General features: G+C 32.0%; 1 protein-coding gene across 1 annotated transcript; it reads left to right on the forward strand.

Annotated features, from left to right (window-relative positions):
• The first annotated feature begins 1,825 nt into the window (after positions 1-1,825).
• On the forward strand, positions 1,826-22,587 carry LOC145314477 (uncharacterized). Its single transcript, XM_080154390.1, has 12 exons — positions 1,826-1,876; positions 4,876-4,985; positions 5,358-5,431; positions 7,391-7,508; positions 8,607-8,735; positions 9,414-9,501; positions 11,835-11,894; positions 12,924-13,046; positions 16,202-16,266; positions 19,910-19,974; positions 20,287-20,365; positions 20,723-22,587. The coding sequence occupies exons 1-12, from the start codon at positions 1,827-1,829 to the stop codon at positions 21,385-21,387; spliced, it is 1,626 nt and encodes a 541-aa protein (XP_080010516.1). The 5' UTR covers position 1,826; the 3' UTR covers positions 21,388-22,587.
• The last annotated feature ends 1,189 nt before the right edge of the window (positions 22,588-23,776 follow it).

The raw sequence follows: 23,776 nt of genomic DNA on the forward strand, positions 1-23,776 counted from the left end.
AAACTTTCTGCGGATATTAAAATAATAAAATTACAACCAATTTTGTTGGCCCGAAGGGGCCGAAGTTTCACACTGACAAAACTGGTATTATCTTTAAATTTTTTTAACATTTGTGTAAATTTTTCTGTAATACGATGCATGCATGATGTTTCAGTATGGCTGAGATCCGGTTCTAATCCACCGGATATTGATCGGTTTCGAAGCCATACTGGAAAAATCTTTTAATAAAAGGACAGAAAAATAATTTGATAGAAAATAGAGACAAATACGGAATTAGAAAGATTAAAAATGTTCGGTTCGGTGTATTTGTTGCAAGAATTTTTCTGCTTAGTTTTTACTTTTTAGGAGTATAGCCACTCAAGAAGTTATGAGTGTAGTTTAATATAAATTTGAAAACAAGGAAGGAGATTTATATTATGATGCATGTGCCAGAAAATCTGAAGGCTGTGGAAAAAGCAATGTAGTCAAAAACATTAATGTATAAATGTATAGTGTTAGGTAAACTTAAGAATAACTTCTGTTCTTTTAAATTTACCATCATAGACATAGTTATTTTTCACTTTTTAGGTGGTAAAAAGATGCATTCATCCTACCCCATCATTTTTGATAACTGTAACAAAAAAGTCTAAAGAAAGCTTCGCTATTTATGAAAGTAATCTTTCTTGTACATTTATTTATTTATTTCTCTTTCCACACTCAAAATGTTTATTTCTATATCATTTTTTACGGGTTTATCAAGTCTTTGTGAAAATTACATTTTGCTAAAAGATTACTCTTGTTAAACTGGCAGAATTTTGTTGAAATGTAATTTCAAAGGTTTAAGTGAAGTAAAAATGGACAATGACATGGCTATCAAGCTTTTGATTTTAATAATTATACATAAACACAAAATTGCAAAAATATTCTATAATCTTACGGTGTAGTACGGTACTGTTTTATCTTCATAAAAAAAACAGTCGGGTTTAGTCACTTTCGTGACAACGCCTCTTAAAGAGCGTTTCTTCGTATTTCCACAGTAGCTTTTCTCCTTTTTCTATCCCCTGCGGAGGGCTTAAACCCTGCGCGGCCTATTTCCTAGCCCTGAGGGCAATCACCTAACCTATCATAAGCAATTGTGAAAATACGAGGAGACGCCCCTTAAGAGGCGTTGCCACGAAAGAGACTATAACCAAACAGTCTCTCGGAATTTTTTCTTGTGGGTCTTATAGACATTGTTAATATTCTTGATTTATTAAAAAGATTAATAAACCAGCTAGGTGAGGATAAGTTTATTTATTTTTCATGTCTTATGTTGTAGCCGTCAATATTTTTTGCTGGAAGGGTTGGAAAGTTTGGATAGGTTCTTAGAAATATGAAATTAACAAGTTTTCTGTTTTATGTATATTTTGATAGGTTTGATAATCAAGGCCTATAGTTTATTTTTATATCATAAATTTTGCAAGATATATTAGAATTAATGTAAACAAACAAGTATGACATCTTCCATAAATGCTATCCATACAAATCAATTATGCATATTAAAATAAACGGGTATAATCCCTTTCGTGACAACGCATCTTGAGGGGCGTTTTGTAGTATTTTCACAATGGCTTTTAATAGGTAATTTTAGGGTTAGGTTAGGTTATTTTATGATAGGTGATTGCCCCGTAGGGTTAGTCAATTGGCCTCGCAGGGTTATAGCTTCCCGCAGGGGCTAGAAATAGGAGAATATTTACTGTGAAAAGAGACGCCCCTTAAGAGGCGTTGCCTTGAAAGGGACAAAAAAATCTAAATATTAGGTATTTCAGAAGTTATTTTTATTTTGATGATTTTTTGTGGCAGAATTAATGGTCTCTCACTCATCAGTATTAATCATCCTGGCTATCACTTTAGAAAGGTAAGCAGTTTATTAGATCTTAACATACAAACGAATACAACATTTTAGCTTTAAAATATCATCAAATATGACAAGGTCAAATCTTTCTTGAATTTTTCTCTAGTTTTATTTGTGTATTTTTTCAAAATCTGTCGATAAATATGGAACTATACAAACTTTTGCCTTGACATGCCTAATTGGTATATACCAATTTTGTTTGTTTTTTAAAACTGTGTGGGATATGTTTCAACCCTTTTAAAAGCCTGAAACTTTACCAGGACCAATACTAAACTTTTCTGATTTTCGTAATCGATAGAATAAGAGTTTAGGTGATTTATCGGGACACGTATATACTTGTATTGGATATTAGTCGTTTTGACATAGTAGCTTCGCAACTTAAAAGATAATTAGATACTTAGGTAATTAATAAGAAGTATACATAACTTAATATCAAGAACAATATTTTCCACAAGAAGCCATTTCCCTTTTATTTGAAATAAATTGAAAAAGAGGGGGGTCGGGTATTTTTTTCCAATGCTAAACTTTGCGTAGGCCCTATACAATACTTTTAGAATCGAGAATTGAAACAAATGAAATCATCCAACAATCTATAGTAATGGACGGACGAACGAAAATATATGTATGTAAATTTACAGAAGTTGCTTTAAGAAAAGAATAGAAAATACCAGACTTATTGTGTAAGCTAATTAAAAAGATACATAATTTTATCTTATTACCTATTTATCATCAAAACTAAAGATTTATTATATTTAGGAAAATAATTTTAGTAGCGCAACTACTCATAAAGGGACCCGTGTATGTCGGTCCGTCGGAAATAGCAATTGATTATAAACTTTTTGGGTCATGGAAAGAAAACGAGGTTGCGGGTTTCGTCGCATTTTCACAGTAGCTTTTGATAGGTTATTTTAGGTCAGGTTAGGTAAGTATTACTGATTGCCCCGCAGGGTTAAAGCCCCCCCAAAGGGGCTAGAAATAGGAAAAAGTTACTGTGAAAAAACGACGAAACCAAAAACTTCGGTTTCTTTCCATGATCCATGATCTTTGGCATTTTGCTAAGTATTATGTTATATTATTATTCCAATATTGTGTAAGCTTGTTATTGCTGCTCTACTTAGGATTTTCCTTGGTTTTTTATGTAAGCATTTTCTAATATGAAATATAAAAGATTATCTCACTTATTTTGTTAACGTAGCTACTCTTTGACTCTTTAATAAGGTCCATTAAGTCATTTGAAAGGGAAATAAACTTGGCTGACTTTAAATGATGATTGATCATCGAAAGAAAAGGCTGAAAGTGAGCTGCAATAAATGAATTAGGTGGCAAACCTGTAAGATCGTTGAAGTTATAGAGGAAAAAGCATCGAATGAATTATTCAAAAAATGGTACAAGCTGTCCTTGTATAAGAATTTAATTAAGTTTTCTAAATAAACAAAAATATGAAATTTATATTATGTTATAATCTTCTATATTACATTATATTATATCTAATTAATTTGTCTAAATAGGAAATTACAAATTATAAAAATTTTCTTCATGATTTTTTTTCGGTTCAAGGCCGTTAATTCATTTTTTTTTCTGAAAAAAAAATCAACAATAAACATGATTTCCCTAGAGAATATTACAATAGGATGTTACGTTTGTAATGATATTTCTTTCTATGGAGCAACCTGTATGATAATACCCATGACGTGCGGGGTAGTCAAAAGTCAACATCCCCCTTAAAATTGAAATTAGAATAAAATGCCTCCCCTTTTTCATCCTCTTAAGGTTTTACACCCCCCTCGTAAATTGGTGTGCACGCCACTGCTATATAACCTTACTTTATTGAGATAACTTAATTACCTTTGGGTCAAGAATGTTTGTTTTGTAATTAGATAGTGTAGATAATAATACTAAACCAGGACTAGGCAGCCGTACATTTTTTATTTAAATCAAATTTGCCGGCTGCTGTATCTAAATTTTCGGCTAGTTAAAAATGTACTGAAAATAAATAAAGTAAAAGGAAAATTTCAAAGTTTGAATGGAATTATTTTTGAATATTTTATGTTATCTCTGGAAATTTTGTGAGCATTTCAATCTCATTAAACTTAAATTGAATCTCGATAGAAAAAGTTTTAAAAAAGAGAAATTATCATAAATTCCAAAATGAATTTGAGCAGATTGAGTTTTTAACTTCATTCTCTTTACAAAATGAAATATTTTTCATCTAGTATGGCTTCGAAACCGATGAATAACCGCTGGATTAGAACCAGTTCAATAATAATCATGTACAGAATAGTATTACAGACAATTTTCAACAAATAATAAAATAAAAAAATCATACTATTATTCCAGTTTTGTTAGCCCGGGCTTTCATTCCCTCTAGGCTAAAAAACTAGTTTAAAGTTCAAACCTTGAATTTTTCATTTTAACATCCTCGGAAAGCTGTCTAATATAATACAAAAAAAACTGTTCTACTTCTTTTATTTTTTCTTCTTTTCATATTTATCAACTTATTTAGCAAAACAATATGCATATTTGTATGTACATTAGGATATATAATTTGGAAGGAATTTTAATGTTATTTGGGATATTTGAAAACTGCATCAAATTTTAAGGATTTTTTTTTATAAAATTCGTTTTTTGTTTAATTCTTTATCTAAAAGCGGAAATACAATTTAAGTTAATTAATTTTGACATCTGTGATTTGTGGATTGAAAACTATCTGCGCTCTGATTGGAGAAGCTTAAGTGTCGTACATCATTCAACCAATTAGAGCGCAGGTAGTTTCTAATCCAACTATCCAATTGGTCAAAATTAATTAACTTAAATTGTATTTCCGCTTTTAGATAAAGAATTATACAAAAAACGAATTTTAGAAAAAATCCTTAAAATTTGATGCAGATTTCAAATCTCCCCCTAACATTAAAATTCCTTCCAACCTTTATATCCTAATGTGCATGTCTGTCTAACAATCTAGATTTCCTTATAACTGCAAGTATATTGACCTATCTATCCAGGTATTATGCTATCTGTCAGCCGCTGCAAGCTGGAGCTATCTGGACCAAACGGAAGGCCACAGTTCTGTGTTGCCTGTCATGGGCCTTCAGCTTGGCGCTTACGTCTCCAGGTTTCATACAAATTTTTTTTTTAAATTTTAGACTAGATGAATTATGTATTTATGGAAGGGAGGTGACATTGGACTTTTCATAACACTAATAGAAGTAGTTTTATAATCACGTTTTTCTTATCCGTTGGGTTAATAACTTTGGGTACTTTCATTAAATTTTGATTAGTTGGTTATACAGAAGGGGTATTTTTGTTTATAATCATTGGCGATTTATCGTTTATTGTTTATCACTTAAGATCCATGATTAGTTGTCTGATAAAAGTTAGAAGGGATTCTGATAGTTTAAATCTTTATTATTATTTATTATAAATCTACCTACAAGCATACTTAACTATAACATTTTACAAATAAATTTTGTATGAACTTTTGTAGTACTGTTTATGTCGACATACAATGAGGTAGACCCAGCTACTTGTACAACAGATGTTGATACCCTCTTAGCTAAGGTAAACATTTATAAACAAAAGTGTTGAGATACAGATAAAGTTTTAAAAAAATATAATTTATAATTAATTAGGTCATACAAGATTACTGCTGTATACTTGTGATAAAGCTGAAAACAAATAAAAAAAACACAGTAAAAGAATACAAAAAAGTTTATTTCAACCCTTTGCTTGCTTTGTTTTACTTGACTGCAAATTCCAGTAAAAATTCTGTTATGGTCCATAAAGCCAGGCTGATGAGTCTTGGTAGTAGCCTGGTCCAGAAAGCTAGGCTGATGAGTCTTGGTAGTAGCCTGGTACATAAAGCTAGGCTGATGAGTCTTAGTAGTAGCCTGGTCCATAAAGCTAGGCTGATGAGTCTTGGTAGTAGCCTGGTCCATAAAGCTAGGCTGATGAGTCTTGGTAGTAGCCTGGTCCATAAAGCTAGACTGATGAGTCTTGGTAGTAGCCTGGTCCAGAAAGCTAGGCTGATGAGTCTTGGTAGTAGCCTGGTCCAGAAAGCTAGGCTGATGAGTCTTGGTAGTAGCCTGGTCCAGAAAGCTAGGCTGATGAGTCTTGTTAGTAGCCTGGTCCATAAAGCCAGGCTGATGAGTCTTGGTAGTAGCCTGGTCCAGAAAGCTAGGCTGATGAGTCTTGGTAGTAGCCTGGTCCAGAAAGCTAGGCTGATGAGTCTTGGTAGTAGCCTGGTCCATAAAGCTAGGCTGATGAGTCTTGGTAGTAGCCTGGTCCATAAAGCTAGACTGATGAGTCTTGGTAGTAGCCTGGTCCAGAAAGCTAGGCTGATGAGTCTTGGTAGTAGCCTGGTCCAGAAAGCTAGGCTGATGAGTCTTGGTAGTAGCCTGGTCCAGAAAGCTAGGCTGATGAGTCTTGTTAGTAGCCTGGTCCATAAAGCCAGGCTGATGAGTCTTGGTAGTAGCCTGGTCCAGAAAGCTAGGCTGATGAGTCTTGGTAGTAGCCTGGTCCAGAAAGCTAGGCTGATGAGTCTTGGTAGTAGCCTGGTCCAGAAAGCTAGGCTGATGAGTCTTGTTAGTAGCCTGGTCCATAAAGCCAGGCTGATGAGTCTTGGTAGTAGCCTGGTCCTGAAAGCTAGGCTGATGAGTCTTGGTAGTAGCCTGGTACATAAAGCCAGGCTGATGATTCTTGGTAGTAGCCTGGTCCAGAAAGCTAGGCTGATGAGTCTTGGTAGTAGCCTGGTTCATAAAGCTAGACTAATGAGTCTTGGTAGTAGCCTGGTCCATAAAGATAGGCTGATGAGTCTTGGTAGTAGCCTGGTTCATAAAGATAGACTAATTGGTCTTGGTAATAGCCTGGTTCATAAAGCTAGGCTGACGAGTCTTAGTAACAGCCTAGTCGGAGATAAGATATTCATACTTAATTTAAAGCAATTCTAATTTTCGAGTCAGGCTATTTGTCAAGCGAAAATAAAAGATTTTGTTACCAAGCTATTGTTGATGTGAAAATAAAGCAGTCTTTAATGTTAACACAAAAATGTTATGGATATTTAATCTCTCTATCTTTACTCTACATAATACAAGGACAGTTTTGTGAACTATGAATGCAGCAATAACAAATTTATTCTTTTGCATCAAATAACAGTAAACTTTCATACTGATATAATTTATGTAAATTAAGCAAATATTATATTGATAAAAATTCAATTTAAAGTAAGACTGTTACATAATTTTTATGGATTTTTTCTCACGATCTTTTAAAGACAGACAAAAATTTCTAACTATAGAATAGCTTGCCGCTAAAAATAAGAATACTGTTGTTTTGTTTTGTTGCTCCAGTCATTTGTGGAGAAAATTAGCAAAGATTTACTACTAAAGGGACAGTGATAAGGCACTGGCAAATAGGTATTTTTTTGCTGGTACTATATCCATGTCGTAAAACCAAAATATTCATGTTAAAATATACTCAAAAATTTAATAACTTTTATAACAAATGTATTTTTAATTTCAGTCCTATTTCATTGGTATAATCAGTGTTTTCTTCTGGATCCCGTTGTTGGTGCTGGTCCTGTTGTACTCCAGCATTGCCAGAAACCTGACGGCCACTGGGATACCTAACAAACATACAGGTATAGATACATTTTTGTTTAAAACTACTTTTTTTCTCCAAGAAGAATTTCTTTTGGACTCCTTAGCTAAATTGATTTATCTTTAAATAACAAAGTTGCTTGTAAACAGTTCTTGAAAAGCTATGAATCCAGGGAGGAAGGAGACATTGGACTGTAAATAACTATTACTAGTATCAAAACTCCGTTATCTTGTTCGTTGACTCAAAAACTTTGGATATTTATATTAAATTTTGATGAATTATTTCCAAACTAATAGCGTAGAAACTTTTCAATATATAATTTTAACAACAAAAGTATTATTTTGTTCATAATTATTATGGATTTATATTCCTGTAGGAAACAAAATAAAAGTGATGTTAATTATCAAAAGGAGTTATGACAATCTACAATGTAAAAACTAAAAAGTATATTTTCTAAATCTATATTTCATTGATCTATCCTTGTATTTAGGGTCAAGTAAGCACAGAGACAGGTTAGGGGGATCAGAGACCACCTCCATAACCAAGGGGCGGAGACAGATAGTTCTAATGCTGGAGACAGTTGTTATAATCTTTCATTGACCTATCATTATATATTTAGGGTCAAGTAAGCAGAGAGACAGGCTAGAAGGATCAGAGACCGCCTCTATAACCAAAGGGCGGAGACAGATAGTTCTAATACTGGGGATAGATGTTATATTCTTTCATTGACCTATCCTTGTATATTAAGGGTCAAGTAAGCACAGAGACAGGCTAGGGGGATCAGAGACCGCCTTTATAACCAAGGGGCGGAGACGGATAATATAGTTCTTATGCCGGGGACAGTTGTTATATTTCTTCATTGACCTATCCTTGTATTAAGGGTCAAGTAAGCACAGAAACGAACTAGGGGGATCAGAGACCGCCTCCATAACCAAGGGGCGGAGACAGATAGTTCTAATGCTAAAGACAGTGGTTATAATCTTTCATTGACCTATCATTATATATTTAGGGTCAAGTAAGCAGAGAGACAGGCTAGGAGGATCAGAGACCGCCTCTATAACCAAAGGGCGGAGACAGATAGTTCTAATACTGGGGATAGATGTTATATTCTTTCATTGACCTATCCTTGTATATTTAGGGTCAAGTAAGCACAGAGACAGGCTAGGAGGATCAGAGACCGCCTCCATAACCAAGGGGCGGAGACAGATAGTTCTTATGCTGGGGACAGTTGTCATTTTCTTCTTTGCCTGCCTTCTCCCTTTCAAAGGTAAGTTTTTTTTACTTTTAGATTTCGCAAAAAGACCTAGGATTTTTTAAACTAATCAAATAACAAGACTGCATTCGAAGATCCCCCAAAATATTTATAGTTGGCTAATTTTTTTGGGTACAATGTCAAAAGTAGGTTAAACTATCGCGTTTCAGACAAAGAAATAAATATTATTCTTGCTTTACTTTTGTTTTTCTATGGGTTTGCGTATTTTTTCTATATTTTTCTTATAATGATTAAAGAAAACTAAACGCAGTGACCTAAAGAAATTAAGAAAACATTTGTTTGACACAAATCTAAGAGATGTTCTTTTAAGCAAAGCATTTCTATATTTAATGGTTCTTATACCACTACCACTACTACTACGCGAAACAGTAGTAAATATATGAATAGATATCACCTATAAAGATTATAAGTTGAAATATAAATTTGTAGTTTATCACCCACCTTGCAAATAAAGATTAAATTACTTAGTTGCAATACAGATTTGTGGTTCTTCACGCAACCTTGCAAATATTAATACACCTAAATCTTACTAATGTTCTACATTTTAATATTAACAATATCAGTATGATATCACTTCAACTTATGGAAGATTAAATTACATAGTTGCAATAGGGATTTAGTATTTATCACGCAACCTTCCAAATAATAAAATACTAATGTTTTTTATTTTAGTATTAACTATGTGGATAGTGATATCGCCGTTGGAAGTATTCAACTACATCAGTGGAGAAGTTTACTTTAACCTCTTATATTTTTCCAGGTTATACTTTATTAGTTTTCTTTATAAACAATCTTTTTTGTATTAAAAATATGTACACTTTGGAAAAATATTTAAGGAAGGTTTGTTAGCCAACTTTGATTGGGTAGCACACAGGTACAAGTGTCCGAACTTTTTTCACCAAATATTTTAATACACTTTAAGGGTAATTTGTTTATCATAGTATGAGGCCATATTAGTTTGCGGTCTATTGTACAATCTAAAATTAAAAGCCTTGTGGTTAGATAAACTAATTAGCATAGAGATTTAAAGTATAAGCATGAAGCTCTGGCTTCTTTTTTTATGTTCATTCTCTTTAATTTTTACTAATTTAAGCTAAACTTTGGGTTACAAGTCAGGAGAAAAAGAAAAATGAAATAAAAAGAAAGCAAGAAATTGAAGAAAGAATAGATTCATAATTCTAACTTTATTAAAGAACAATAAGAACTAATATAGAGAAGTTACGCTATTAAAAAGCATATTAATGAATACTATATAAGATAGGCCTAGGTGTTTAAAAATATATTTATTATGTCGGGGCCAATGTTGATAAATCTATCTAGAGCTGGTTCTATAGTCTATAAAATCACCTATATCACTCAATGATGATCACATAATCTTTTATGTATCAGTTACAAGAGATGTTTTAGGCTATATTCGTTTTTGAATTTGCAAATTAAAAAGAACTGAAATGTTCATTTTGTCTAATCAATTTGATAATTTCAATTTGGAAGCTTTTTTAGTACCAATAAAAAATTACGTCATACTGGCCCGCCATTGATCAATTAAAATGTAACCTGGCCTGCTATTGATAATTTAGTCTGTGTATTGGCCTATCATTGGTCATTTGAATAATATGACTCATTTTTTATGGGCACACAAAGAGCTTTCTAAATTTGCGATAATTTTCGGAAAATTTGGCAATATACAATTTTAAAATATTCTTCTAATTTTCTGAGAAAAAAATGCTTCTATTGGACGTAATCGTCGTTTGAAAAAAATAACCTTAGAACCCGACCTAGATCAGGTGCCAAATACCAGCCTCAATAAATAACTGATTGGTTGTTCTTACAATTAAACAAAAAATAAAATGATTTTCAATTTTTTCAAAAAATATTTGGCTCTTTCAATAATAACCTATAAAATAAAGTTTTTTTGTCTGCTGCTTAAGATCTCATTAACTACTTAACTGTTTTAGTTTGATTTTTTTATGGAAGCTTGTCTTAGGTCACCGTCCCAGGATTGTGTTTTGCTCTCTTATTTTTAGATTTAAGTCTTCTGGATTGTTTTAGCATATTTTTCTGCCCCTTTGTATACAGAGACCCTAGATGCGACGGGTGCAGCTGCTAGTAATTTAATAATATTTCTCGTATTCATTCAAATCCGGTGGATAGGAACCGGTTCTCATCCATACGAAAAAACTATGTCTAACATCGTATTATATCCAGCTTTCTACAAATAAAAAAATGTACAATCATAATATTAAAACCAGTTTTTTTGGCCCGTGCCTTCGGCACCTCGGGGCTAAAAAAACTGAATTTAATCTTATAATTGTACATTCTATATCCGTGGAAAGCTGTTTATAATACGATGCGAGAAATAACTATTTTAGTGTTCTATGAAATTTTAAAAACTACAAGGTAAAAACACTTTATTAAGGCCTAATATTTAGTACTATAATATTACTTTTCTAATTCAGTCTTCTTGATATTAGATATTAGTCTGAGATAGATATTATTTTTCTTCATATAATGAATAAATATTTACGCAAAAGTATATACAAATTTAACGGATAGTATCTAGGGGCTCTGTGTTTAAAGGGCAAAGATGGGGCAGAAAAAAAGCCTAGATCCTTCCTAAGGCTTATATCTAAGAATAAAATAACATAAAACTATCACAGGACCTATATATAGCTTCCCTAAAAAGGAGAGTAAAAGGAGCAGTATTTAAGTATGTATTTGCCCTTGTACTTTTTAACTTGTGTACATTTCCGGTACATTGGGTCTCAGTGGTCTTTGCTTATTAAAAAAAATTCTTTTTTAATAGGTAGTATAGAAATGCTACGCTTCAAAAGATTTAATATCTTAACAAAGAAAGTTTTACTTTTGGAATTTCAAAATTAAATAGTTTCAAAAGTACGTTCATATAAAAATATCAATATTAAGAATATAACAAGGTTAAACAATGAAAAATTACTTGGTGCTTTTAACTTTTCTGCCAGTCAAATATAGAGAGTTAAGAACATCATGTTTTCCGTTATTTTTTACTAAAAAATACAGTCTGTATTAGAAAAAAAATTGAAAAGTAGTCAATGAAAATATTTTTAATATTTCTAGGTTGATGTTTTACATAAATTCTGCCATAAACCCAATTCTGTACAACACTATGTCATCCAGGTATGTATTCTTAATTTGTATTTGTTTACTTTCTATGTATATTATTATCCTTGTTTTATTGATCTAAATCGTGTAAAGTAATCTGATACTTTTTTCTTATCCATCCATCTATCTAACAAATTTCGGCCTATATTTTAAAAGTGGATTATCTCAAAAACTCCCCCACCCGTACGCTCCTACCATATATGTAACTAATGGATATAAAATATACGTGGATATATATATATTAAAAGTGGAACATTTGTCGTCAATTTAGGATGCTAATAAGAACTTCATTTATTGGCCAGTTCGTTCATCTAGTAGGAAGGAAAGGGATAGGGTAAAGGGAGTTGGTGGGGGTATTGTTATTTTAGTCAGCTGCGAGTATCACTTAATTAGAGTACATGAAAATCTGGTTTAACATTTAAGTAATTTAAGTAATGATATTATTTTGTCATATGTAATTGTCCTTTATGGTTAAGTTTTTATATATTTTCAAATATTAAGTAATAAAAGAGAAGATTGAACAAATTCATAATTAGAAAAAGTAAGGGGGGGGGATGTATTAGTTTCCTGTGAAAAATAGAGGATTTTGCCAAAATTTCTTATCTACATTGCTCCGATACTTTTTACACTTAATTAGAGCAAAACAAATCTAGGCAAAAATTAGATAACGTCGTGTATTAATTAATGAAAATAGAACACAAGTTTTGTTTTGTTTTCAGGTTTTAAGATGAAAAAAGGTGAATTATGTTCATAGGTAGCGCAGCAATAACAAAATGTAAATCTGTGTACAGATAAACCTGTTTTTGGCAAATATTGTCCATAAATCTCTTTTGGCTTTTGTATAAAATATACATGATTATATATCATTTCATTAAAAGCAATTCCATAATTTTTATTAATAAACAATAAAGCTATTTGTATTCATTTTGCATTAGAGTGTTCATGAACGAATCAACTAATTTTAGTTTAGCTTCTTTAAAGTTTTCATCCATTCACAATTTACTATGGCATTTATAAATCTTTCCATGGATCAATATTTTTTAGATTTCGAGAAAGATTTCGGCGTGTGTTTGGATGCGGTGCAGTTGGTGGTCACAGCCTGGTTAGATCTGCGGGAATGCGGTCACTCAGTGCTACTGCATCTACTAAAACAAGCTCCTCTGCAAGGTATGAACTCTTGGATTGAAAGGTAGAGCAAAAATCATTACAATAATTTTTTTAAACACCTTAAATATATGTACCTACATTTCCTGTAGTCTAAATGAAAAAGAAACACAAAACTTTTTTGTGAACTTAACTTTAGCAAGGAATTTGAAAATATTTGATTTTATCTAAATGTAAAAATGGAATCAATAATGTAATTGCAAATATTCTAAAATGATGTCCAGTAAGTTCATTAACCATTTTACAACTTTCACACCCAGTACCCCCACACAAATATATTCCTTATGGCTATTTTTCTTAATAGCAATGCTACTCAAAAATTTCTGTAAATATTCCCGTGGCTAATAAGTATCTATTCTATGAATTATTTATCTGTCCATAACGCCACAATGGAAATGTGAAATACACAGGTTTTTAGCTGCTCTTAAAACTTTATATTTTGAAATTATGACAGAGAATTAAATGACCATTGAGCATCTACCTTATTATTTTATTTGCTAATCTTTTGTTTTATTCTACTGATGGAGGTTGTCATCCTTGTTTTGATTTATATATTGCAATAAAATAAAGCATGTCCCAAAACACTGGAACATCTCGAACATCTGTTGTTGATGTTTGATGCCCATCATAAGTGAATATGCATATATACAAATACTACACAAGGAAATATTCTAGTTTTAATTTAAAACATGAATTTTCATTTTTGCAAGCTGACATTTGTTATTCTCATTTTTCTTAACAACTGCATTACTTGTTAGACTTCCTGTCTAAGAAAAATATATGTTTTTCTGCAAGGTGTCATAATTAACACACTAAAAGGTCAAACAAGCTGCTTTGATTGGTAAATTTATATCACATCCCCCTTAAATTTAAAATGGAGGGTTTGACTTTTCTTATTTGACACCTGCGTGTCTGTTTTTGGAAGTTTATACCTTTGTTAAGAGGGGCTAAGTGGGGTGTATTGGGGTGGACAATAACAGTTATTTCTCGCATCGTATTATAAACGGTTTTATGGCGGATATAGAATGTACAATTATAAGATTAAAACAAGTTTTTTTAGCCCCGAAGTGCCGAAGCCACTGGCTATAAAAACTGTTTTTAATCTTATGATTGTACATTTTTATATTCGTAGAAAGCTGGATATAATACTATGCTAGACATAGTTTTTTCGTATGGACAAGAACCGGTTCCTATCCACTTAATTCGAATGAATACGAGAAAAGGGGTTATCCAACCCCTGAAGCAAAATTAAGGGGGTGGCTACCCCCATCTGCATGTTACTGAATTGATTCATTAATTCAACTAAAAACTCTGATTATTACCTAATCAAGCTTACATAAAGTTATTAATAAAATTTCTCTTAAAGCTTTATCAATTCGAATACAAATAAAATATAATTTGAATACACTATGGTATTAATACAAGTCCTGTTCTATAAATAGAAAATAAGTTACAAAACTACTTTATAGACAATCATAAAAAAGTAATTAAGTTATCAAAACTTTTTATTAAGCATTCATTTGAATATTATTTTGTTATTTTTCCTTTTCATCTAAACCTATGTACTTTACACATTGGTTTAAAATTCATTTTATTTCTCACATATAACAATAGGTTTAATATCAATAGCTGCCGAACTTCTAGCGTCTTGGCAACTTAAATAGGAATTTTGTAGAAAAAAAACTAAATATAAAGTTCAGACGTGTTAGAGATCTTTAAGAATAAACAATTGGCCTGAACAGTGATTTACCAGGGGTGTGTGAAAAGGGACAAGGAAGATCTCAATTTTAAATTCTAACGGGGTGTAACACCCTCCTACGAAAATCCACTGCATCCAACTAGAATGCAGGATAAAGAGGTCTAACAAATTATCTACTTGCTTTTAAGGCTTTCAATACATTGTATGCTTTATGAGGTGTGAGTGGGAGTGTGGGAAAAGGGTATCAAAACATTTACATAATGGGGAACTACAATATATATTTGTTTGTCATTAAATATCTCTGAAATGTCATTGTAGAGTGTATATAATAAATTTTTGAGCGTTGAGAATCAAGAAACGGCTGCAAAATTGTTGGGCTTTCGTGAAAAAAAAATATGCTTTGTTAAAGTCAAAGAAATAATAATACATATACATTTTTGCGGCATTTTAGAGTATTTCAATATATATCCGTGCAAAAGTACGATAAATATAAATGGACGTTTTTTTTAAAAAAGGAAAAAAGGAAGTTTTATAATATATAGAAAAATTGATATTATTATTTAATGTCTATTTGAAAAATTTAATTTTCCACATGAAAAATCAAAATAATAAAAAATCACCGACATATTACATGTTTGACAAGAAAAACAATCAGAATTTCTATTAATTAAATGGGTGAGAATGTATGTAGAGGTAGAAGTTGTCTTGAGGTATAACATCCCCGTCCCTCAATAGAGGAATAAAATCATGTGTGTATACATATGTGTGTGTGTGTATGTTTGTGTGTGTAATAATAATTCTGTAGCCGCAAAAGAGGAATTAATCAAATTTTGAGAAATGTTGTTTGTGCTTCATATATTACACCCAGTTGGTCTACATTACAACAAATATTTTACAGTTTCACAGGGATACTGAGAGTAAGGACAACGTGACAAAAAGTAGCGAAGCAAAAAACTAACACTATACATAAACTTATATTCCTTATGATGGTGAAAGAATTCTTTAGCGGATTTTGTTAATTTTCGTTTGATACCAAATATGATAATTCTATAAAAAAAAAATCCCAACTTTTTAGTTTCACATAATCAAAAGTCTAGAAGTTGGGTTTCCTTATACTTACATAGATATAGTATTTTCCCAAAGTCAAATCATCATTTTATTTGGGGGGCCGGGGGGGGGGCAATATTTATTTCATAGAGGCATTTTTTTTTGGGGGGGGGGGGGTAATCACCCCTTTACCCCCCGGGACCCCCCCCCTTGGACGTCTATGCATCTAATATACAACAAGGAAGAAAGTTTCTAGTGAAAGATTTTAAATTTGAAAATGAAGTCTTAAACATTATTAGATCAGCTTCTAGATAAAAGAAAAACATCTTGGAAATATTGTGTTGTTTAATTTTTGCTATCTTGAAAAACGCTTTTAGTTGTTTGATATTAACACCAATATTTTGATTTGCAGGCTGGGTGATAAAACCTTCATCAATGGTGGTGATAAAACTACTCCAATATCAAACAGAAGACGGGGTATGAAATATGCAATTTTTTCCTAGAATGTAGCTACACATCATACCTATCTGTCTGTCCGTTTGTCTTTCTGGGATTAAATTCATTTAATGGACAGAACAACTTTAAAAAGAAGATTGGGTATTAAATATGCAGTTTTTTCATAGAATGTAGCTACACATTTTACCTCTCTGTCAGTCTGTATGTCTGTCTGTGATTAATTCATTGAGTGGACAGAACTACTTTAAAAGAAGATGGGGTAAGAAATATACAATTTTTTCATAGGGTGTAGCTACACATTATAACTATCTGTCTGTCCGTTTGTCTACATGTGATTAAATTCATTGAGTGGACAGAACTACTTTAAACAGAAGACGGGGTATGAAATATGCATTTTTTTCCTAGAATGTAGCTACACATTATACCTATCTGTCTGTCTGTTTGTCTTTCTGGGATTAAATTAATTTAATGGACAGAACTATTTAAAACAGAAGACGGGTCATGAAATATGCAATTTCTTATAGAGCGTGTCTACTCTTTATTAATCCTTGTATGTCCATCTGTCTGTCTATGATTAAATTCATTGAGTGGACAGAACTACTTTAAAAAGAAGATTGGGTATTAAATATGCAATTTTTTCATAGAATGTAGCTACACATTCTTCCTGTCTGTCTGTCCGTTTGTCTTTCTGGGATTAAATCCATTGAGTGGACAGAACTACTCTAAAACAGAAGACGGGGGGAATATGCATACCTTATAAAGTGCAGCTACTCGTTCTTAATTCTTGTCTGTCCGCATGTATGTCTGGGATTAATTTCATTGAGTTGACAGAGCTACTTCAATAGCAAAAAGGAAATGAGGTAAGATTGCAATTTTTTATCAAATGTAGCTACACATTATACTTATCTGTCTGTCCGTATGTCGGTCTGTAATTAATTCATTGAGTGAACAGAACTACTTTAAAAAGAAGATTGGGTATTAAATATGCAGTTTTTTCATAGAATGTAGCTACACATTATACCTATCTGTCTGTCTGTTTGTCTAGATGTGATTAATTCATTGAGTGGACAGAACTACTCTAAAAAGAAGATGGGGTATGAAATATGCAATTTTTTCATAGGATGTAGCTAGTCTTTATACCTATCTGTCTGTCCGTTTGTCTTTCTGGGATTTAATTCATTAAGTGGACAGAACTACTTTAAAGAGATTATGGGGTATGAAATATGCAATTTCTTATAGAGCGTGTCTACTCTTTATTAATCCTTGTATGCCCATCTGTCTGTCTATAATTAAATTCATTGAGTGGTGGACAGAACTACTTTATTATCAAACAGAAGAAGGGGTAAGATTGCAATTTTTTATTAAATTGAGCTACACATTATACCTATCTGTCTGTCTGTTTGTATTTCTGGGATTAAATTCATTTAATGGACTGAACTACTCTAAAAAGAAGATGTCGTATGAAATATGCAATTTTTTCTTAGAATGTAGCTACACATTATACCTATCTGTCTGTCCGTTTGTCTTTCTGGGATTAAATTAATTTAATGGACAGAACTACTTTAAAAAGAAGATTGGGTATGAAATATGCAATATTTTCCTAGAATGTAGCTAAACATTATACCTATCTGTCTGTCCGTTTGTCTTTCTGGGATTAAAGTCATTTAATGGACAGAACTTCTCTAAAAAGATAGGGTATGAAATATGCAGTTTTTTCCTAGAATGTGGCTATCCATTCTTCCTGTCTGTCTGTCCGTTTGTCTTTCTGGAATTAAATTCATTTAGTGGACAGAACTACTTAAAAAAGCTGGGGTAAGAAATATGCAATTTTTTCCTAGAATGTAGCTACACATTATACCTATCTGTCTGTCCGTATGTCGGCCTGGGATTAATTCATTGAGTGGACAGAACTACTTTAAAAAGATGTGGTAAGAAATATGCAATTTTTTCCAAGAATGTAGCTACACATTATACCTATCTGTCTGTCTGTTTGTCTTTCTGGGATTAAATTCATTTAATAGACAGAACTACTTCAATAGCAAGAAGGTAATGAGGTAAGAAATATACATTTTTTAGAAGCGGTGCTTTTATATTTATATTTTGTATTTAATACATATCCGGCGTTTTCCTCTTTTTTTTCAATTTTAAAAATTTGAGAACACCCCCCACCTACGACAACGAACAACTATTTTAGGTTAGGTTAGGTTATAGGCTAGGGAGCCGAGCGCTGCGGCTAGGTAGGCTAGGGGGCCAAGCGCTGCGGCTAGGGAGCCGAGTTGTTCGTTGTCGGGGGAGGGGGTACTCAAATTTTCAAAATTGAAAAAAAAATTCTAAGAGGATATTACCATATATCCTTCTGTATATATCACAGAATTCGTTTACTTATTAATCATGAACAAAAGGCGTGTGAATTATACAAGTTTCAGAAGTGCTGCTACTCTGTTTTTACATCTTGAATCCAAAAGCATTTCAATTTGTTCCACACGTATAAATAATGTGTTATTTTTGTTTTCTTTGTAAAAGGTTTCGTGATTTTATATTGTAAACATAAACAGTAATATTTTCTGTCTTCAATCAATAAATACAAAATGTCAATTAGGTATTTCTGCACTGGCCTGCCTTAACTTCTATGTAAGTTAGTATGAAAACATGCCCCTCTAAAATCCAAAATATTGAATATTTGGGAAGGAGTAAAGATTAAATTTAAAATAAAAAATCTAATTTTTGAAACATAAAAGACAATGGACAAAATATATTGTCAAAATTATCCTCTATGTAACGTACATCTTCTTATTTTGTTTATGTTTATTGTTTGTTGTATTTTGTGGTCTGATACCTTATGACACAGAACAATATTGATTTATTCACAAGCAATAACTGCAAATACGTATTGGAAATTTCATCATGTGCCATTTTTCAGATTTAGGACAAAATTTAAAAAAAATTATAATTATATACAGAAAAACATCTGTTAACTATGATTTTAAAAAGAGATAATTTTTTAGTGCCGAAGCTTCTCTATAATTCACTTGTGTGTGTCCGTAACGCTAGGGAATAATTTGATTTGTTCAGCTGGTATTGAAGATAGAAAGCTGAAATTTTCAGTGAAGATTCCTATAACGTATGCGCATATAGTCTCTACAATATTGTCGGTCATTATTCGAAAGCATAAACCTTATTTTGAAAGGTTTCGTGTTTTTCTTTCAGTTTTTGCATGTTTTCCTCTCTTTCTTTTCTTTTTTATGACAACTGATCATCTGTTCAATAACTCTGTTTGTCCTTTTGTCTATTCTTTGATTTTTGGGCTTCGCTACTTATGATTGTATCTCACTCTTCCACCAGTAAAAACAACAATTCCTTTATCAATTTTTGATAATTATTAATATTTGGAACACATACTTATTATAAAGTAACAGGATCTGTGTGTGTGTGTGTGTGTGTATCGAAGAATCTCGCTAACCACTGAACCGATATGGTTCTCCTTTACAGGGTAGCTCTTGTAGGTCCTGCCGCAGAAACATTAATAAGAAACAGCTGATCTTAACATAAACGAATTATTTCTCAAATTAGATATCTAAAAAATCCATGTTAAGTGCCACTAGAGGCCTCGCGTAACTGCTAGTACTGATGAAGCGCAGATGCTCTATATTTCATCTTTTTTCAGCATTGATGAACAGCCGTCAGTACAGCCTAGAACCAAGCAGTACTTCTGTAACCACTTACAGCCCTCAGGAAATGAGTCATTTTATATGTAACAATTTATTTTGATAACAAAATCTCTTTAATCTAGTATAGAAAAAAGTAAAGAAGAGGGTAAAGGTGATTCTAAATCAGTATTTATGCAAAGGAAATATGCTTAATTGACTATTAATCCCCCATTCAAAATTTTGATCAGAACCAATATTAAGCTACCCTGAAATATTTACGAATTTATAATTTTCGATAAATTACTCTGGCTTCGGGAACAAACAAACACACTTCTATTTAAGTAGATAATGGGAATTCAAAATTTAATGGTTTAAAATGACTTCATAATGTTTGCAGGTTCCTGCCAAGGCAATGCATAAAAACTTCCATTCACTGAAGGCAAATCAAAACTTTGTTAAAAATCATTCAATAGGTAATTTTTATTTTCTTGTATGCAGAAGGAAAAAGTACATTTAATTTAGTTTGTGAAAGCGTGATGGAAATTCTTTCAAACAGAAATAATTTACATACAATTACAGAAGAATGTGGTTTAAGAAGTTGCCACTCAAAGAGCTTGTGATATTACATCTTTCTTGCCCTTTACATTTTAAAAGGAAATTTATTTTTTTTCCAAGGTATATTTCTTCAAAAATTAACATCAAGCTTAGAAGGGGTGAATGCGTCAAAGCACAAATCTGGAAGGAATGATGAATGTAAAAGTTAAAGTAAACATGACAGAATTGACTAAAATTAGTTTCCTGTTTTTTCCTGATAAATTTGTTTATTCTAGTGGCAGATGAACCAAGTTATTACTGCAAAGAAGAACACAGCACTGTAAATAATTTCAACCACAAGCTAACCAACCAATCCATTCCTAAAAATCTTGTAGTACCTGAACACCAAGCAAAAAAGCTTAAAAGTCATAAGCTGTCTAAGGAAATACAAGCAGCTAATCTTGAAAAGAAGCTGAAGCTAAATAAGCTGTCTAAGGAGTTTCAAGCTGCTCAATTAGAGAACATTCTTCAACCTGAAGATAACCAAAAGCAGCAAAAAATTCCAAAGCTGTCTAGGGAATTTCAAGCTGCTCAACTAGAAGAGCAACTGTCAGCTGCTAATCAAACTGGTGACCTAAAAATTAAGCAGTTTCCTAAAAGGACTTCAAATGAGCAGCTGTCAGAAAAGCTTAAATCTAAACAACTTTCTAATACACCAAATGGACATCTGACAAAATCAGTTGATCTCAGTGATGAAATAAAATCAGCTGCCAAACTTGAAAGATCAAAATCAGCTGATCTGCCAAAGAGTCATTACATCCATAAGAATGGGATTGAAAATAAGTTTAATTTGAAGGCAGATGTTGGTGGAGAGATAACTACTTACAATATTATTTCTATATCTGATGACCCATTTTCTGTTGTCAAACTTATTGAAAACACAAAGGAAGTTTTAGTTTGATTTTCTTATCAAAAAGTCAAATTTTTACACTTTTTATAACTTTTTATTTTAAAGCTAAAAATAATTATAATTTTTAATTGCAGGAAACAAGGATATGTTAATGGGAAATTTTTGATCTTTCCTTAAAGTATAATGTTCTAAATCTTATTTAGACCTGTCCTTGTAACCAAAAATTGGCTTCTTATTAAGACAAATATTGCAAACCTACATGTCTAGACAAGAAAAAATAATTTTTACTAATTTTAAAAAGTTTCATTTTGAAAATTAGTTTAAGAAATTGTTATGTGTTGGGAAAAATTTATAATTATCCTAAAAATTTTTAAACATGGAAAATTTGGTCAATAACAAGCAAAACTAGAGTAATGTTAAAGAACAGCAAGCTAAAGCATTTTAAGATTCGAAAAAAAATTAAGAATCAAATAATCAAAACATATGTCATTATGTGTGTGTTACAATCTGATCATGTGTTGGGTAAGGGGGGAAGTTACATTAGACTGGTAACCAAAGTTTTAAAACTGCGTTATTCATTGTCTCAACTTTTCCTATTTTATTAAATTTTGATTTGATCTATCAATTGTCTTATCCATTAAGATCCCTGGTAACTTGAAGAGAGTTACTGCTAATATAATATAATTTACGGACCCTGATTGTAGAGTAGCTGTGCCACTAAAACTATATAAACCTAATGATCTAAGATATTGAACACTTGGTTCTCTCAATTGTTCTCTATTTCAGTAGTAGTACAAAATTGAATGCATTTTATTTTCTTATTCAAGTTTTAAACTAACTGCTGATCAAGCAAAATATCATGTTACTGTATGACCTTTTGAAAACTTTTTTATCTCGTTTAAATTCATAAATGGATAAACTTTTGTATTTTCTTGATTGGACCATGATAAATCCTTATACTAAAGTAACTGGATGTCTGTGTGTGTATCTGTGTGTGTGTCTGTACCGAAGGATCTCGCTAACAGCTGAACCGATCGGGTTCTCCTTAACAGGGTAGCTTCTCATAAGTCCCGGGAAGGTTTATAACTATTTTGGGGGAGGGTACCACCACCCTCCCAAGAGAAATGACAAAAAAAATCGAAATTTTTAAAAATTTAGGGGAGACTTCAACGTCAAATAAGGTGTTATCGTACATAAAAAATAAACTTTAACAAACAAAAACATTTAAAGTGCCACTAGAGACCTCTAGGGGCGTAGCCGCTAGTTTTATGATATAGCAGTTCAAATAAAACTAAAAAATTTAAGATAAATAATAAAAAATGAATTTTCAGTTGATAAAAATAAATGTTGATAATTATTATGATCAATAGCTTTGGTAATATCAAACATGAAAAAATCTTAAATAATGTGTTGTAATTATAATATAAACTATTTTTAAAAAATACCAAACATTTCCTATGGCTTTATTTAAAAAAAACTAACTGTTTATGTATCATTATAAGTGTGATGTACAATTGTTGTTCAATTTTTTGGAATACACAATCAAAACAATAGATCAGTTTTAACAGAAATAAATCATAAAATTGAATTATTTCCCTATTTTTTTAACCCTTACAGATCGGGCCCCTATTCCCACCTTAATAGATCGGGGGGGGGGGTCATATTGACCCCCCCCTCTATCTCGGCTTCTGTTACAGATAAAGACGTAAAATTTTTTTCTGGTGGTTCATGTGTATTTTTAGAGAAAATTACTCTTTCTAGTCATAGCAGTCAGGCCGCTCCTTAGCCGCTTTTTAGCGGCCAGTCGCTAAATTTTAAAACAGCTGTAGAGCGGCCAATTTTGCTGCTAGGATGGATAAATTTTAGGACGAACTTTTATTTTTCATAACAAAAAAATTACTTTTCCTGATCATCGCCGAAAAACGGCAAATAACGGAAACCGCCATTTTCGGCGGTTACGGCGGTAAAACGGCGGTTGGCGGCGCCAATTATTTTTTTTATCTGTTTATTGTTGCTCAAGGATTTACCAAAAAAAATTATAGGTCTCTAGCTGTAATAGAAGCCACGATATTCATGATATATGTCTGTAGTAAAAGCCGGACAAAAATCGGTCATAAAGTCGGTCAGGGAGCGGTCAAACGGTCATAACACCACTTTTCTCATAAGGTTATTGATATCTAAGTATTCACCAAAAACATTTTAGGTTTCTACCTTATACACAAAAGTCATAATGTAGAAATTAAGATTTATTTAGAATTTTTTTTTAATTTTGTTGCTACCCAACCGACTTTGACCGGACACCACGACCGACACAGACCAGCTATCCTTATAAGATCAACTCTTGCCGACGTATAATTATTAAACTTAAAAAGTCATGAAGTCACAACTCTCTATCTTACCTACAAAAAAAATGACATTGAAAAAACTAGAGGGGGGGGTC

The sequence above is a fragment of the Acartia tonsa genome, chromosome 3 (genome assembly GCF_053477335.1).
Source record: "Acartia tonsa isolate MP-2025a chromosome 3, ASM5347733v1, whole genome shotgun sequence".
NCBI lineage: Eukaryota > Metazoa > Arthropoda > Copepoda > Calanoida > Acartiidae > Acartia > Acartia tonsa.